The 19913-nt window shown below is 39.9% G+C and overlaps 1 protein-coding gene across 1 annotated transcript in view; it reads left to right on the top strand.

Annotated features, from left to right (window-relative positions):
- Positions 1 to 3374: 3374 nt before the first annotated feature.
- gbe1b (glucan (1,4-alpha-), branching enzyme 1b) overlaps positions 3375 to 19913 on the top strand; it is a 331363-nt gene continuing 314824 nt past the window's right edge. The window contains exon 1 of the mRNA XM_020941150.2: positions 3375 to 3730. Coding sequence (XP_020796809.2) covers positions 3501 to 3730 — 230 coding nt within the window. The 5' untranslated portion in view covers positions 3375 to 3500. The remainder of the gene's footprint in view (positions 3731 to 19913) is intronic.

The raw sequence follows: 19913 nt of genomic DNA, 5'->3' as shown, positions 1-19913 counted from the left end.
CTGGGGTCTCCTTCTGGTGGGACATGTCCAGAATACTTCCCGAGGGAGGCGCACAGGAGGCATCCGGAACAGATGCCCGAGCCACCTCAGCTGGCTCTCTTCGACATGGAGGAGCAGCGGCTCTAATCCAAGCTCCTCCCATGTGACCAAGCTCCTCACCCTATCTCTAAGGGAGCACCCAGCCACCCTGCAGAGGAAACTCATTTTGGCTGCTTGTACCCGCAATCTCGTCCTTTCGGTCACTACCCAAAGCTCATGACCATAGGTGATGGGGGTAATGTAGATTGACGATAAATCGAGAGCTTTGCCTTTTGGCTCAGCTCCCTCTTTTAAAAAAAGGTGGCTTGCCCTCTCCGGGTGGATGGAGAGTCCCTGCCTCAAGTGGAAAAGTTCTCGGGGGTATCTCAGGGTCTTGTTCATGAGTGTTAAAATACTGTACATAAAATTAGAAAGATTAAGACATTGATCTGGAGCTGACTCTATCATGAACGTCAGATCACTGCTGCCCACGTGATGTCCCCTCTCTTGTAGAACCATGACCAAGAAACAACTGTCTTTTTACAGGCACATGCTTCATATTCTACCACATACAGTATCTGATTTTACAAAACTGTCTGTTCATTGGCAGTTAATAGTTGACTTAAGTTGTGGTTATCATCCCAAAATATGTATTTTTCTTCTTTTTAAATACACAGATATCTGCTTTTTTCCTGCATGGAATTAAAGTGTGCAGTAGGAAGAAATAAGTCAGATTAAAAACATCTTTGCCTGTTTGTACTTTTTTGTGTTTACATAATCTTTCACTCGGTCAAAGTATGAGATGTGGAGTACAAAAAAATAAGGTCAGACAGTTGATTCTTGGGACACGCTGGTACCAAAAAGTTGGATTGGACAGTCCCACACCAATCAATAAAACCAATGTGTCAGACTCTCCGCAACTTGGTTCTTTTACTGCAAAATTCCACAGGCATTTGAGTGCATGTGTTTCCTGCTGCTTTTCTATCAAAGACTAATGCTAACTTTGATCTGCTCTTGTAGTAGGGCCTGCCTCCTTTGTTATACACAGAATGATTTCCTTTTTTCTGGTTCTAGCCCATGGCAACATGCTCACTGCAATTACTCCCCAATGTTGATGTAACATTACATTTGTTCTGCTATGATGGATACCGTAATGCCAGAGCACACAAAGGAATTATAGAGGAGGAAATACAGTTATAATGTACAATCATAAAATGCATTAGTCTCATAGTGTTTTTCCAGTTAAGTTGGTTTTACAAATGGTTTGCATTATTTATTCATAAATATCCTTCTATTGTAGCCACAGCTGCCCTGGGATACTAGATTAGTAGACTAGCAGAATCACAGCTTGGATGGTCTCGGTTACTAACCCGGCCCAACCTGGCTTAGCTCGTGAGATCAGACAAGATCAGGAATTGTCAGAGAGGTTTAGCCAAGCAACAATTACAGTGCCTAGCCTACCACTTTTAGTGGCTATGTTTGTATGTGCTGTGGTGGAGCACAAATCACTCCAGCAGGTGGTGAAAACTGCCCAGCGCATTATCGGGACTCTCACTGCCCCCGAGGACATCCAGAGCAAGATCTCTGCACAGGGCACACAACATCATGAAGGGCTCCTCTCTCCTGCCCACAGACTACTCTGCCCCCTGCCTTCTGGCAGGCATTAGGAGCCTTCAGGCTAGAAGCAGCCGACTGAGGGATAGTTTCTTTCCCAGGGCTGTCACACTCTTAAATTTGCACTTTAAATAATGCACTTTAACATGCACCACAATTAGTGTCATCTAAATTTAACGTAAAACTCAGTACACTAGCTCATATGTACGTAATGTGGTCATAATATTCCTGCTAGTATTTGTTTTCTCTGTGGATAGATGCTAAGCTGCATTTAAGGTTAAGGTATCACTCTTGTCCCTGCAGGGAAATTTGTCCTCTGAATTTGACCCATCCCTCAATACCACAGGGGCATCAAGAGCGGTGTGCACCACCCATATCTGTGACCCTGTTACTAATCTTGGTCAGGACTAACTAAGCTAAAGGATTTTGCCTATGGTGCATGTTTTCGGTTGATGGGGGAAACCGGAGTGTCCACAGGAAATCCACCCAGACACAGGGATAACATGCAAAGTCCACACAGAAAAGCCCAGGCAACAAGGGAATTGAACTTTCCTGCTGTGAAGTGTGCGTGCTAGATACTCAGCCACTGTGCTACATTTCAATGCGCTGTAGGCTAGGGCTGAGTATCATTAAGAAGTTACAGATATAATACATATCTCGATACAGAGAGCTTTTGATTCGATATGATATATTTCCAATCGATTCTCTATGGTTCAAAAAAAAAAAAAAAGGCTAAATCATGGCTGTGATACTAAAAGCCTTTGTTAAACCACTTCTTGTGCAAAGTTAAAATGAAACACGCCCATTTTAATCCTCAAAATAGTGAAAATATCAAAATGTAAATGAGTTTCCTTCCTCTGAACAAACAACTGCAGAGCTGTAACAAAATAATCTAGCAAAATACACCAAAAAATATTCTTGACGATATAACGATACAGCAGCCATACGATATATAGATATTTCAATATTTTTGCACACCCCTACTACCTAGTGCCTCCAAAATTTAATTTCTCTCCAGCAACTAGGTCAGGAATCAAAATACAATAGACGGTTCACAAAAACCCCGAAGTGCGAGTTTGGGCACCAGCCAATCAGCGAAGAGACATACATTGTGTGTTGGCAACGATTCCCGAGATCGAGGATTTAAAGCCGGAATAAAGAGAATGTTTGAATTTCATCAAGGGGCAAGACATTATTGCCCTTCTTCCTACAGGATTTGGGAAAAGCTTAATATACCAGTTAGCCCCGTTAGTGGCGCATTACATATGTCACGACCAAATAGCAGCAATTGGTTAAGTGATAAAAAGTACCTGCCTACCGTCGAGCAAAGGAAATCTAAAGCTGCGAGGCGGTAAACCTGGGTGATGAATCAGGCTATATAAAGCCTATTAAGAATAGTAAATAAATTAAGTGGGCATAATTAGGTTGGTAACGAGCATCATATGTGGTATTTTTATTAAATGTTATGTAGGATATAAACCAACATCAACACCAAGAGAGTCTATAAAAGTTGATCTGAAGATTCATGCATGTTCATAATAGGCTGTAATACTGTGCATTAACCTGTTAAGATGGTATAAAAGCATGAGGGAGTGTCAGAGCACAATCTGATTTCATAAACTAATGGACTGCAGATCTCTCACACCCCACATTAGGGATCATCCCCACTCGCCTTGGCCTCACATGCATCCTGCCCTGCGCCTCTGACTGCTTTTAAAGTTACACACATACTTTTTGAACTCCTCCTCTCGTGGCGCGCGTCCAGCTTTCAGACACAAAAGGCTAAAGAGGCTGGTCCTGGCACGGACACAACACTCCGGCCACACACACGCGGTCATCGCAGAGTATTTAAAGCCCGCACAGTGGACATGCTGCCCCGGTTCACCCGCGCCACCTCCAAAGCCAGACAGCGGGCATCAAAGAGCGCCAGACCAGCCAGCAGCACCAGCACCAAAAGCAACAGCAGCGGCGCTCGATTAGTCCGGTCTGAGGGAACTATGGCAGGGGCAGACGAGGATGGAGTTGCACCCCCCGGGTTCAAAAGTCTACTCCAAATGGACCCCTACCTAACGCCCTACGAGAAGGACTTCAAGCGCAGGTAAAACGCCGCGGACGCCACGTGTTTATTGCAAACGCCGCGCCGAAACGAGCCCGAGCTAAAGCTACATGCTAAAGCTACGTCGTGGCTAGCTCGCCGATTTAACTCATATCAAATTATAGCGGAGTTTTGGAGTCAAACTCGGAGTCACCTTGGGTTCACGTTTGACATTTGGAGCGAGGGGAGGTGGTGCACGCCCCCTGACGCGGTGGGAGCGGTGGGAGCGGGGGTTTCAGGGCAGCTCTGCCAGGGTATAAGTTGGCTCTTGTCCCGCTAAAGTTGTATGAATGAACCGCTAAGTGAAGAAAGACGCACGTGTTTATTCTGCACTTTGCGTTTGACAGCTCGTGTGCGCGTGACGGTGACGCGCGGGTTACGTACAGTGAACGCTTCAGGCTCGTGGACAGTGAAATACGTAGTAAACGCAGCAACAACTGAGTGAATTCTGCTGTTTTTGTGTGCTACCCGGTGTTTTTTTCAATAGCAGGAACCTCTTTAATAACCTACAGCAGCTCCTTACACTTTACAGTACTTGACATGTGCTGAAATAGTGAATAAATGTGTCTCTTCACGGTGCGTTAGAGGCGTGGGCCAGAAGCCAAGTTCTTAAAGTAGGGGGTGCAAGGGGTGAGCTGGGGTCACGACATGATTTCAGTACGTAACTTAAAAAATATGACGCTTTATCTAGTGCATTTAAGTGAACTGGGTCCGAATAATAATAGGATTTAGAGAAACTGTGTCAATGAATCATAAAATGGAGAATTGTGGAGCGTGTTTACTCTTGTCTTTGTTGCAGAGCAGGGTTACAGTGCAGGTTACACAATTGACTCGTTCTAATTTAAACTCTTAAAATGAGATCACTTGTCTGTACGAATGTAACCGAAGGCAATTGACGAGGGGTGTAACGATATGCAAGTCTCACGATACGATATCGTCATGGTATGAACCTCAAGGTACAATATTTATTGCGATATCCTGGGAAAGCTCACGATTAGGGATGTAACAGTATCGAAATCTCTCTATGATATTGTCACATCTCACGGTACGCTATTTATTGCGATATTTTGTGGAGGCTATCATGCAACTTTTTCCTCTTAAAATGCCTTGACAAGACTAAATCCAAACAACTAAGACTTAAAAGTGCTTAGAACTGTTATTTCTTCTTGTAGTCTGCGCTGAAATGGAGCAAAGGATCATGGTCTATGTAGTTCTCTGTCTTTTTTTAAAGATGTTTCTGCACCATAACTCTTAATTTAAGCAAAGAGACGTGCAATTCAGTATATTGGATGGTCCACGACATTATTGTGAGAACTTTGACAATACGATATCACGATATTTCGGTTATTGTTACATCTCTGCAATTTACAATTTCTTCAATCACAGGATATGAACAAAATAAAAATCTTCTATGCGAAAAAATTTATTGAATATTTATACGCATCATTCAGCCCAAGTCCAGTCCCGCCACAAAGTATTCAAAAGAGAAATATGAAACACATTTTAGGATAAAAATAATACTGGCATCAATTACATTTTTCAGTTTGTCAAATTATTATTCATTTTTTCTCTTTATATTGCCTTAAATCAAGTCATGTGCTTGTTCTGAAAACTCTTTAAATCCACCTGACACTGACTCTGAAATGAGTGTAAATCAAAATCCTACACCTGGTCTGGTACCGGCAAACAGCTGCTGAAACGGGCGGGTTTTAACGTTCTGGAATTTTACGGGCGGGTAGTGATTACACACGGGCGGGTCAGGACTAAATCAGGACTAAACCAGGACTACACCAGGACTAATCTTGGACTTGAGAGAGAGGGAGAGCCCTGAGCAAGAGAGAGAGCGCAATCAGGCTACGGCTCCATGGGGCACGGAGCTCTGTGCCGGTCCTTTCGCCTGCGGTCACCTGACGGTCTACGTGGGCGCACCTTCAAGCCAGTCCTGACAGCGAGTCCTGGTTCAGTCCTGGTTTAGTCCTCCTGGTTCTGTCCTGGAATCAGCCCTGGGTTAATCCTGGTTTAGTCCTGGTTCAGTCCGTGGCGTGTGTGGCACAAAAATCCGGCATCTCAATCAATGTTTCTTCTGCTCCGTAAATAATTCCTGTGGAGTGATGACAGTCGAGTGGCGTCTGTGAATTCGTATTCGTACTGAAGAAAGCGTAACCCTTTCATTTCATTTCGTGATTGTAATTCTTGAAGTCGTAACATTTCAATTCGTATTCTGATGGATGCTTCAGTTAGAACGCTTTTAATTTGTGTGTGATTTATCGCGTGCACGGGCGGGTAACGGGTGAAATGTTAACTCGTCCGGGCAGGTACGGGTTTAACTTTGACAAAATCACAGGTTTACGGGCGGGTGCGGTGCTGTACTGTGCAGGTGCGGGTCTCCAAATACGGACCCATGCAGGACTCTGGTGTAAATGGCATATATAGCGTATTGTCAGAGGAATGAGGTCCCCGTTTGATTTTGTTCCCCATATTGCCCAGCCCCAGCATCACAAGTTTGAGAACCCTTGTTAAAAACTAAATAATAAGGATTGGACATCTTTCTTTTGCCCCACTGTATGCTGCATTGTTTTTATTTGGATTTTTGCTCTTTTGAATGCACGATGCACTGTGGTCACTTTTCAGATGCAGGTGGATATGACTGAACGGGCTCACGGCCAAACAAAGTGTACCTGTTGGCGTGATGAATAAAGTAATCTTGAAACTTAAACTACAGGGAAATTGCGACGGTGATCCCCTATCAGATAAAATTATATTTGAGAATGACCTTAAATTGATGAATGGCCTACATTAATATCAGATGATGATTATGCTCAGGCAGCCATGAATGCCTGGGAGAGTTTGTGAAGTGAAGAGTTTATAAGGTGATATAAAGCAAAGGTTTATCATTTTCCTATCAGTATTTTTGGCTACTGTAATACATTTTGCTTGTGACTGTTTAGCAGTTGTTTTGCAATGCTTTTTCTGTTTGGTTTAACTGTCCTGTATTGCTTCATACTTGCAACATATGCAGTTTACAGCCTATTACTAGACCTGAGTTGACCTGTGCTTCTGATAGGTGCTGATAGGGCTGTTGCAATGCTCTGCGACACAATGCACGGGCTCACGTGTGACAATAAGCATCCTGCAGGAGTCCTATGTGTAAGTCAAAGATGTGCAGTGAAATGTGATCCTTGAACAGCTAGAGGTGTGCAAAAATATCAACATATTGATTATAACGTGTCGTTTATTGTGATAATACAGTATCTATATTATGGCGTGCTGTATTAATATATCGCCAAGAGTATTTTTTGGTGTATTTTACTGAATTATTTTGTTGCAGCATTACAGTTTTGTTGCTTGTTTAGAGGAAGGAAACTCATTTATGCAACACATTTGACATTTTCACTGTTTTGATGATTTAAGATGGGTGTGTTTCATATGAACTTTGCGCAAGAAGTGGTTTAGCGAAGATTTTTAGTATCACAGCCAGGATTTTGCCTTTTTATTGAACCGAATTTAAGAAAAGGTTTAAGGTCAAGATTACTTTATTCATCACGCCAACAGGTACATTTTGTTTGGCCGTGAGCCCATTCACTCATATCCACACCTGCATCTGAAAATCGATTTTGACTTTTTATTGAACCGTATTGAATCGATTTGAAATGCATCGATGGCGGTGGCCCATGTATCGAGGTATATATTATATCTGCAACTTCTTTAATGATACCCAGTCCTACTAACAATAAAGTCTTGTCCTGATGGTCCCCTTTAGCCTGGATCGTGCACAGACTTATATAGCGCATTTTTGGACACTCAAAGAAGCTTTACAGACAAATAAATAACACTCTGAGTAGCATAACTTCTGAATCTATTTAGCCTGAAATATACTTTTGACGTGATCAGTGGTATCGCTCTTGGTATCAGGACCACGTACATGTATAAGACTAATATGAGTAGCCTACAATTGGTTAATTCCACTATGTGTATGTTGCAGATCATGCCTTTTTAATAGAACGAAATGAAATGATGCCTTTTTAGTTTATAATTGAAAATGGTTTAGTGGAATTAAAGTAGTTTCAGTATTACCATTCATCACCATATTCATCTGTAGGAATATATTGTCCTTCAGAACTGTGACAGGTCCAGGTATTGGAGCATTGCATCCCAATTTAATAAGAGACATGCAGGAAGCGGACCCTCCGGAAAAGTTCCTTTGTGTAGCTTTTAAAGAGTGTTCACCAAACCCATAGATATAATTGTCTGGCTACTGGCTATAACCGGCTGGGCAATCAAGGATTATTCTGAAACAAGTTCACTCCTGACTTTCTTACTTATAAAGCAGGGTTATGGTGCAATTACACTTATATATCTATATAAATGTACCTGACGGCAGTTAACAATTTCTTAAATAATAGCATATGATAAGAATAAAAATGTAAAGAGCTTCTCTGTTTGAAAGCCCAGCAGTCTCTCTAACTTTGATTAAAGTTGATTGAAATTGTTGTTGTTGAGATTTTATTTTATGTCCATATCATCCAGCCCTAAATTGTTACATCTTGTATTCTACTTATATTTTGATTTTTATTTATTTTTGTTTTATGTACACAGGTCTTTAAAGTTGCTCTGCAAGTTTTTTGTTGGAGGCTCTGGCCACCTGCTCGTCTCCATGGAGATGTTATTGCTTTGCCCGGAATGTTCCATGGTATTTAAAAAATTTCCACCAAACATTTATTCATTATGGGTGTTTCTGTTGCTCAGAAATGCAGTAAATCCTTCAGAGAATAGGGGCCACTCTCCACAGATCTGAATTGTAATGTAGTGTAATGCTGTAACCTGCTTGTCTCCTTCACGTTAGACATGTTTAATCTATACTGTGGAACATTCTAGACAAACCAGTAATATTTCCTTGGAGACAAGCAGGTGATGGACCCTCCACTCAGTGCCAACAGAGAGAGAAGAGATACTATTTTGTGACCACACTATATTGGAAAAGAAAGTCAACCACGAAGACTATTTTTGTTTTTGTTTTTTTTGTTCTTTAAAATAAATGGATAAATGTAGTTCCTGGGTCTCCGCAAGTGCTTATTTTTATTACATGACTTACAAACCTCCTCAAACTTAAAGAGCACAACGGTATAGTTTAGTTTATAATTTTCTTCTAAGTAGTACGACTGTTAAGTAGGTAGCCAGGCTGGAGCCACCTAGTGCCTCCGCTTAATTTCATTTTTCTCCAGTGACTAGGTCAGGAATCGAAATACACTAGATGGTTTGCTAGAACCCCGGAAGTTGTAGACCGCACTGGCCAATCAGCGAAAAGCTGTTAAACCATGACTGGGTCCCTTTTGTGGTACAGCACAACAGTAAACAAAGTGATTGAGATGGATGTAGACGAAGCCGTTCTGTGTTGGCAACGATTCCTGAGATCGAGGATTTAAAGCCGGAACAAAAAGAATGTTTGGTGAATTTTATCAAGGGGAAAGACGTTATTGCCCTTCTTCCTACGGGATTTGGTGCATTACATACATCACGACCAAACAGGAGCGATGCGTTAAATAAAAAAAAGTACCAGCCTACTGTCGAGCGAACAAATCCTAATGCTGCGAGGTCAGATGGTTTCCACAGAGTGAAACCGTCTGATGAATCAGGCTTTGTTTGATCCCCCTGACTTCGTGCCTAACCCCTGTGCTGCTTGTGTTCTGTTTCAGGACATGACTCAGCACTCTTCCCTTTCATATTGTGTAAATGCATAAGAACATTTTGCATTATATCTGACCTTGTCCGTAGCATCGCGTCGTCCTGAACAGAGGTATATTTTAGGTAAGAGGAGTGACCTTGTGTCCTGGCCTGACTTTGCACAATACCCACTGAAGGTAAACATGCTGCTGGATTACACCACCCCGAGCTCCGTTTGATCTGCTCCACAAATCAATTTTAGTCAAGAGGTTGTGGAGGCCAGGGGAGAAGGCAAAATATTATTGTAGAAAAGGCGTTTTAGGTCCAACTTTGTGCATTAGATGTTGCAAATTGTAATTGTTTTAGCTTCACAAAATCAATGCAATCCTCATTAGGGGTGTTCATAATTGTTTACGCGCCGTTTTAGGCTTGATTGCTTCAAATTTCAGCCTACAATCATGGGCCAGTCTCTAATAGGGTTGTGCAAAATTGGAAGTTAATCGATATTAAAACTAAGATTGAAACTAGATACTCATTTGTGCAGGTACGGATACTAAAAAAGTCACATTCGCAGGACAGAAATGAACCTTTCCTGAGTAGTTTTAGAATGAACTTGAACCTTGGCCACTGAGGGACTACACAGATACAAGGCTACATGGATTAATATAAAGGAAAATACTGTGATTTAATGTGGAAAATCACATTTTATTGTCTAAAGAAAGAATATTTTTAATTATCATGATGGGATCTCTAATTTATTATAGTGAATAATAATAATACTTTTTCATTATTGACAAAGATTTTCTGTTTAGTAGTTAGTTAGTTTGCCTGGTCAATCCAAAATGGATCTTGCTAGAGCTGGGCGATATTGAGCAAAAAATATATCTATTTTGCTATATCATGATATACGATATATATCTCAATAACTGTACAAGAAAAATAACCCACCAAAAACTACTGCAAAAACGAATATGCCAAATTCCACAAGGTCTTTTTTTTTTTTTATTGAAGTGCAAAGAGGTCGGCATTTCATGTAGGAACAAAGTGCTTCTGCGACATAAAAAAAAAATCCCTGTATACAAAAATAATAATTTTACTGTAAAATAAGGGAAGAAACAATACATATTGCCTTCTTTTCATTCAACTGAACTCAAGCTCAAAAGAAGCACAAAGCAGCAAAATCAGAAATTAAATATAAGCATTATATCGATATATACGATAAAATATCTCTATATATTTTAAATATTGAGATATGGCCCATCCCTAGATCTTGCTGTCTTTTTTTTATTTTTTATATATATAGAGGGGTATTGGTCTGGTCAAGTCTTCCTCCGCACCTTTTGTTTATTTATTTCAATGACACATTTGAAAAAAAGGAGCTCATTGGTCACCCATCGTTTGGAACAAAATCAAATTTCTCTCACCTCAGATTAAAAGTTTAGTGCTTTGTGGGGTTGTAGTCGACTAAAGGAATTCTTGGTCGACTAAAAAGATGTCCTGCCGATCGAGAAGGTATCTGTATTACTCAAACTGCACTCACAAAACCGAATAACTTCTCGAAACGTGTTTATAGGATGAAAAAGTATGATGAAGATTTGGAAATGAATCATGAGTTAAATCTACAAACTCTCTACATACCTTACAAACTCTCTACATACCTTGCTGTTGCAGTTTTTGTGCTATATAAATCCTTAAATGTCATATATTACACAAAATTGATTATTGTGAGCTTTAAAACCATTGAGCAATTCTGGATTATTAGTCTGTCTACATCTCCAAAGCTCAAAATGCTCTGTTCCACCTTGTGATTTTAGCAACTACCTGCTACTTCTTGTTCAATAGAGATGAGATTGGTGATTCCAGAGCTGAAATTATCCAAATGATTCTAGTGAAGGTGGATGCAATTTAAAAACACAGTGGAGCACTTCCTGTATTACATGACATCGCAAGTTGGACTTTCCTTTTGAGAGAAGAATTAAGCCTAAATATACAGGGTTTGTGTGTTAAACATGTGTGAATGAAACAAAACACAACTCCAGGTCTGTTTGTGATGAGGAAACATAAGAACATTGATCAGAAAATAGTGTAATATCGATCCTTTACCAAAATGTTTATGCCAACTAATTATTCTACATTTTAAAGACTAGGACAGCTCATTGATTCTGCAAATATCCCAGATTCACCAGTGACCAGACTCACATCTTCGTAAAGTAGTTGTTTCCTGTCACCTTTCCTCGCCTGAATTTGTATTTGGAGTGATTCTTGCATATTTGAGCAAACTTTAATCACTTATTTTCAAGATATCACTTTGCCGAACAACTCCTGTGTTCACCGCCACCAGCATACACCTACTGCTTTGTACTTCTAAATAAATTGTATTTTCTTAATCAGTGATAGGTGTAGGATTCAGCAGTGTCATGTAGTGAAAAAAAAAACACTGCTCGCTAGAGATGGGACAAAATCTCATACCACAAGATCTCGCGAGACCAATTTACCACAAGATCGTGCACACATGAGGAAAATGATCTCTTGAGGTTTTCGTTTTGAGATGTGTTTACATTTGGATTGAATTAAAAAAAAAAAAAAAAAAAAGAGTTGAACGCTGGTGAGTTAACATTTTGAGAAGCCGTAGTTCCAAACGGCAGTGCAAAAATGACCGCAAAAGTCCTCAATAAAAAAATATAAAAATGTAAAGGCTAAAACTGTGAACTGAACACCACAATTTATTTATTAAAACTTATGTCAGTATCTCGTCTCAATTTCATGGACCTTGTCTCGTCTTGTGAGAATTCTGTCTTGATTCTACCCATAGAGTTGCGGACTGTGTGTTTACAAACATGAATATTGCGAAGTAAAATGTTTAAATATTAAACAAAGTATAACCTATTGATCTGTGGGTTTCATAGACTATAGCTCTATATTGAAACTTTTCGATATAACAAGACAAAATACATTTTCTAAACATATAGCAGTATAACACAATAGGGATGTAACGATATCCAAATTTCTCTGGACGATATTTTCACGATATGTATTTCTCTGTACCATATTTATTGTGATATTTTGTAGAGGCTAGCAAAATTGTGACTACCGGAATACAAGTTTTTCCTTTTAAAAATGACTTGACAAGCCTTTGGTTCTGATCAGCCAAAGAATAACCAAAGAGTTAAGATTTAAAAGTGCTTAATAAGTTATTTTATCGTGTAAACTGGACTGAAACGGAGCAAAGAATTATTGTTTATGTAGTTCTTTCTTTCTTTTAGCTGTTGCTGCACCATAACAATTAATTTACGCAAAGAAACTTGAGATTCGATTTATTGTGATGGCCCACGGTAGGGGTGGGCGATCTCTCGGTATTTTTAATATGTATCGAGATATTTTTTAAACTCGATATGGATTCTGACATATTGTCTATATCGATATAATGCTTATATTCAATTCTGATTTCGCCGCTTCGCTTTTTGTCTTCTCTGTCATCGCTGCCGTGCGCCCCCCCCTCCCTGATTTTGTTCACTTGTGTCTCGTTCACTCCTCACTACTGCAGTGAATGCCCAAAGTTGGTGCCAGTGAAAAGCTTCTAGCACCACAAACTTTTTCCACCATTTACAGACAAGACCATCAGCAGCACATCCTCTGTCACAGAAAGAACACTCATATTCCACTGAGTCGTGTCCTTTAGTCCGAAAGACGCTTGAACCGCGTGAGAGGCACGTGGAGCTCGCCGTTTATGCAAATTAGCCATGCGCTTTTAAGTTTCGTTCCTGTAAAACGTAAACACATGTGCGCAAAGCTGCATTAAACACATTATAATCTCAAACGGGCTAATGTGACTCTAGAGTCGCTATGGTTTATATATATTGTAAAGTTTAGTAATGTAAAGTTTATTTATGCAGAAGATTTTAATCAATAATTTGCTGCGGTGTCACTTTTACAATAGTGTTTGGAAACGTTGGGTTTGATCTGCAGTGGATTGTGGGAAACCTCATAGCTCCTTACTGCTGGATAGAAACATGGATCTGTTGAAAATAAGGAACATCCCATGCTTCCTGTGCTAAAGGAGCTCGTGGTTATGGTTATCCTATGGTTAACAGAGTTAATGCAAAGATGAGCTTGAGCTGAGTTGTTTTATTTATGAATGAAAAGAAGGCAACATGTATTATTTTTTATTTTACAGTTAAATTATTATTTTGTAATGTGGGATTTTTTGTAATCTTAAATGTGGCAGAAGCACTTTGTTCTACATGAACTGCGTACCTCTTTGCACATCAATAAAAAAAGACCTTGTGGAATTTGGCATATACGTGCAGCAGTTTTGGGAGTTATTTTTCCTGAACAGATATCGAGATATATATTGTATATCGAGATATAACAAAATATATCGAGAGAGATTTTTTTTTTTCCATCTCGCCCAGACCTAGCCCACGGTATTATTGACAGACTTTTGACTATACAATATCACGATATTGTTACATCCCCATAACATAAACAAGCACAGCACCGCCTCTTCAAAATAACACTCAGATGTTAAATCAGACTGTATACGGTAAAAATAATAATATAAAGTGAGTGTAAAAATGAAAGACGTCTACTGACTATCTCAAACACAATAAACTCTTTTTAGTATTTATCACTAAAATCAGAATCCAGCGCTCTCGTTTCTTGTCCCACCCAGTCTGAAGCGTGCAGTCTTCTTTCACACACGTCTCTGAGCTGACAGTGATTATTGTAGACTCACTCAACCAGCAATCATTTTCCAGTTTCCTCTTTTTGTATTGTGCAACTCAAGCTTGACATTATTGGAATTGTCAGAAAACACTAATTATAATTTTCACACTCCACTATCTAGAGCTGATATTATTCTTATATTTTCTATTAAAATGACAACGTGGAACTGATTTTACAGAGCCCTAGCCGGAGTTAAATCAACTGTGATTTTTGGATAAACGGTAATTTGGGCATTTGGAATTTTAAAATGTTTTGCCAGTTTCATATATACATTTCCTAACTGCATCTGGACACTATAGCTGCTTCTAGGAATGAGCATCCTTCTGTGATGAACAATACTAAGCCGGTGTTATTGTGTTACAGAGCGTCTCAGGCCTTTTGTTTGGAACATTGTTATAATGTCCCTTTTATTTTATTGTGTCTGCTTGCGGCATTAGAAATATTTAAAGCGCCCATATTATGTGATTTTCTGATCTGTTATAATGCTGTGTCCTCATCAAAAAATGTACCTGGAGTCCTGTATTGTTTCCTTCACACATGTTCAACACATAAATCCTGCATATTTAGACAGATCTTTTATCAGACTGTTGCTACTCTCCATCTTCTACTAGGGCTGTCGCAATAACCGCAAAATGAATCACCGCGTTACTAAGAGGCCCACCGTGGTGGATGTTGGGCCACCGCGATCACCGCACGTGGCCAACGTGACCCGACCCAGAGTCCTGCACGGGTCAATTTTTAGAGACCCGCACCCACCCAGAACCGTTAACAGTCCACCCGTTACCGCCCGTGTCCGTGATAACCCAGGACTAACCCAGGACTAACCCAGGACTAACCCAGGACTAAGGTGTGCCCACGTACACTAGTCTTGTGACCGTAGGCGCAGAGCTCTGCACCGCACGGAGTTAAGTGCGGCCGTCGCTCGATCGCGCTTTGTGGACACTCTGCTGCGTGTGCTCGTGATCGGGGCTCTCTCTCTTAAGTCCTTAAGTCTGTGGGTACCCGACCTGGTGCAGGACTCTGACCAGAGCTGCCACAGTGAGAGCTGGAGAGACACAGCGGCACTTGTTCCATAGCTAAATGTTACTTCTCCCACACTACACACGCTATATCCACACACATCCAAGGTACATGTGCATCTGTGCAACAAGTGCATCATCGGAGAGATTTTTCAGTGTTGCTCGAAATATTATAACTCCGGGGGATGTGGGGTGGGGGAGGGGGTGTTGAGCCGCTATACTGCACCACAGGAGAAATTCCCTAACCGCGACAGCCCTACCTTCTACCTTGTGATGTCATGTGGTGATACAGGAACTCCTCCACTGTGTTTTTAAACTCCATACACCTTCACTAAAATCATTTGGATAATCTCCTCTGAACTAAAAGTCAAAGGTAGGCGTTGACTTGAAAACTACAGCTTCATCTCAAGATGAAACAGAGTATTTTGAGCGTTGGAGATGTAGACAGACTAATAATAATTATTCAGACATGTGTGAATGAAACAAAACACAACTCCGAGTCTGTTTTTGAGGTGTTAACAATATTCCAACATGGCCTAAAGCTCACAAGAGTCCATTTGGTGTAATATTGTACCTTTAAGAGAGAGAATGCAAGATGTGTATGTGTAATAAATCATATATTAATCAAAAAGTGCAAATCATATCATTACACTACAAAGAATGCATAGGGAACACAAGCTGCTAGGCCAGGTGAGCACAGCTGCACACAGAGCCTGCTGAGGCATGGATAAAACTACATTATCAAGAAAAGATGAAGACTGGTGTTTCCCAAAACTTTTTTTCTGAGGACCCATATTTTAAAAGTGGCAAACGTTTGTGACCCAAGTCAATAGACATTATTCATAAATCACAAAATAAAGGTGGATCTGAGCATTATTGAACATTAATGAGGATATTTTATTGTTGAATCAGTGATTGTGTCTCTCTGAACAATTAGTATTACTCAAGTTTTAAACAATGAAAAACGGTAATTGAACCAACAATAAAAGGATCCATAAGTCGCCTCTTTGGACATTAAATGTAGCCCGTTTCTTTTTCTTTTCAACATTCAATTGAACCAGCAATATTGGAACAAAACAGTCAATAAAATTATTACAAAAAGATTAGAAATTATTAACATTTCAATCTTCATTCAGATTGTGACAAGGCAACCCCCCCCAAAACAAAACCTCTTGTGATCCACCTGAAAGTCACAACACCGTCTTTGGGAAACAATGATGTAAACCATGTTTAGCAAATTTAAAATCTGTATTTACATATAAATACATTATCATATATTTATACATGTTACACCATTTTCTAATCTGTTATAATATTTTTCCTCATCAAACAGACCTGGAGTTGTGTTTTGTTTCATTCACATATGAGTAAACTTGCATTATTAGTCTGTCTGCATCTCCAAACCTCAAAATGCTCTGCTCCACCTTGTGATGTCATGAAGTGGAAGTTTTCAAGATAATAGCTACCTTTTACCAATTCCACAGCTGAAATCATCCAAGTGATTCTAGTGAAGGTGTTTGGAGCACTTCCTGTATTACCACATGACATCACAAGGTGGGACAAAGTGTTTTCTGTTTGAAAGAAGAACTCAGTGTAAATATGCAGGGTTTGTGCGTTTAAACATGTGTGAATGAAACAAAACACAACTCCGGGTGTGGTTGTCATGAGGAAACAACATTATACCATAGATCAGAAAATAGTGTCATATTGTCATGTAAATAAATACAGGATTTAATTTGCTTTTGCTTTGCGCGACAGTGTAGTCTTGTTTATCCGTGTGTCCGCAGGCTCAGTGTGAGGCTCAGGTATGGCCCCCCTGCTTGCGCTGTGCAGTCTGTGTGAGCCGCTCTTTCCCATCTGACACACAGCTCCACTCTGCCGTCCCCACCGAGTCGCACATGGAAATTACACATCACATATTCTGCATACACATGTCCTCTGTGTGAAGGTTAATGTTGGATAAGCCCCTGGTGTTACCTCCACATTCTAACATAAACACTGTGGGATGATGGAGCACAGGTGACGAGTCTGTCTCGTGATAGTGAGGCGCAGTGCTGGGAGAAGTCAGGGAAGTAGACAGCGGGGGACAAGAAGGTCTGTTGTCCCGGGCGCCAGGGTTTTAGGGGCCTAGAATTAAATCCTGTTCCTAAAATGTAAATACACACATGCAATCACTGCACTGAGAAGCGCTGTACTACTCCCTTCTTTTCTTCTTTTTCTTGTCTTCTTACTTATTGTTCTCTTGTTGTTGTTGTTGTTGTTGTGTTTTTTCTTTTTTTTTTGTATGTGTGTTAGTCTTATATTTAGTTATTTTGTTCTATTTTGTTATTAAAGGGCCCATCTCATGCAAAATCAACTTTTCAGAGCTTTCTACCTTCTAAGAGTGATGTGTGGGCCTTGTATATGTTGGCAAAGTGGTTTTTAGATTGATTCAACTTTTTTTTAACAAATTGCAGCATATTTCTGCCACCCTCCCATGTGATGACAAACTAAAGCCAGCTACACCTATGACGCGTTTGATGTAGCAGAAAGAGCAAAAGTTTATTCCTACCACTATCAGGGCGCACGCCTGTCTCCCCCTCCCTCCCTGAGGTGGGCGGAGGAAGGGTGGCTCACTCAGAGCCTACGTCACGTTTGGAGGGTGGAGCCTGTGCTTTTTCAGGACGGACGGGGGATGAGCAATAGTCGGTCTTTCGTAGTTTCTGGTCTGTGACTGTCTCCAAGAAATCAGTAAGATTTCGTAACTATTGTGTAATGGATTTTCCAAAACCCAAACTGTGCTTGTATATGTGCAGAAGATACAATGTGAAAAGAGTTATTTTGCATGAGATGGGCCCTTTAATGTGCTGAGTATCCATTCCCCTCAAAAATTACAAAATTATAAAGAAAAAATAAAAAAATAACCCTGTTCCTATTAATTAATATTAGAGGGGGAGTCCATGTGAAACTTCTTGCCATGGACCCCCAAAATTCTGTTGACGGGCCTGGAAGAAGTACTTGTTTTTGTTACTTCAGTATTTTTTTTACTCAGTTTTTTGCACTTTTAATTAAGTAGAAGTAGAAGTATCACATGAAAAAATCTTCTTAAGTAGAAAAAGTATTAAAGTAACTGTTTAAAAATGCACTTACAGTGTAAAAATTCTAACAAAGTCGATGAACATGTTTGAAATGATTGAATCGATCGCTTTTTAATTTTTTTTTCTCCACTAACCCCTCAGCCTTTACATCAGCAAAGTATTTTATACTTTCTACTCCACAACATTTTTGAGAAGGAGTGAAGTTAAGATATGTGCTGTCAAATGTAGTGAAGTAAAAGCAGGTGGCTAGAAATGTTATGCAGTGCACCTTTTAAGCTGTAAACGGTTGAATTAATAACCTCTATTACTCATTTCACTAAGTACTGAAATGTCTGGAAAGTTTCACAGTATGGTATTAAACCTTTTTATCTTCATGAAGACTGAGTTACAGGTCAGAATGTCTGTCTTACTCTGTATTTTGAACTATAAAACTACCTGTAATTGAATAAATGTAAGGTAGAGCTGTTTAATGTCATACTGTGGAACATTCCTGGCAGAGCAATGACATCCATAGAAACGACGTTGACTGATTCCCAACCAAAAAGTTACACAATGCACCTTTGACGTTTAAAATATTTTTGTAGTATAAATCTGCTCTTGGGTTATTGTGTTAGTGGTGTAAATTAATTTCAGTATTATTGTTTATCATCTATGTTTACTTCAGCAATCAATCATGCGAGGGCTACTCAATTATGGAAAAAAATCATTATCAATATTGAAATCATGATTATTCAAACGATTATTCTTTAGATGCACGATGCATTTATTCAGCAAATCTCTCAAGATTAAAATAATTTGTTATTGATAATTTACAGAAAACTTTCAAATTGTAAATATAGGCTACAAATATGTATCTTAGAGCAGTTTTGAGATTTCTAAAACATAAAATTAATAAAATATACTTTAAACTAGAGCCCTGCACCCGCAGGACCCGACGTAAAACAGTGCGGGATACATTTTCAAAACTTGTTGAGGGTGCAGGCGGGGCTCCAATACGCAGCCCCCCGCGTAATATTGTCCGATATAAACCAGTCCGTGGCTCAAAAAAGGTTTGGGACCACTGTTTTAGACAATTCCTTGCCGCTTTTCCGTGTTTGATAGAGTTTAAGAAAGTGAACGTCCCCATCTTACGGGATTTGTGGGTGGGAGCGGGACAAAATATCGCAGTTGCGGGCTGGAGCGGGACTGAAAATTACAATTCTTTGCGGGAGCGGGTGAACTGAAAATTCTGTCCCACGCAGACCTCTACTTTGAACATGAAATAAAGCAGAGAAAAACATAAATGTATCCAAAATAAACTATATATCCAGCTGTTCTACAATCTCTATATTAAAAAAATAAACTAAACTTTGTTAAACTTTAAATCGTTTCAACTCGATTATATGAGTTTGGAGATCGTTTGAAACACAAATCAAAATCACAATCAGAATTCAATTAATTGCACAGCCTTAAATCATGCTTCAAAATTTGTTAACGTAACTACTTCTACCTGCTCCGGAGACTCTACCCACCCATTTGTGTAGCCTCCCAAAGCCTCCAGTGTGGGTAAATGTGAAGTCCCATGCTGGGTGGTGCTGCTGAGACCTGAGCTGCGGGCACAGAGACTGGAGCGGAGAGGTGAACAGCGTGTCATGGCTAACGGCGCTAGCTCACATCTCAGGCTGGTTGAACTCTGCTTCACCGCACCAAGAGCCTGGGATACAC

Source organism: Boleophthalmus pectinirostris, unplaced genomic scaffold, assembly GCF_026225935.1.
Source record: "Boleophthalmus pectinirostris isolate CB_2022bp ecotype Guang Dong unplaced genomic scaffold, ASM2622593v1 HiC_scaffold_9, whole genome shotgun sequence".
Classification (NCBI taxonomy): domain Eukaryota; kingdom Metazoa; phylum Chordata; class Actinopteri; order Gobiiformes; family Gobiidae; genus Boleophthalmus; species Boleophthalmus pectinirostris.
This window is presented reverse-complemented; position numbering and strand designations above follow the sequence as displayed.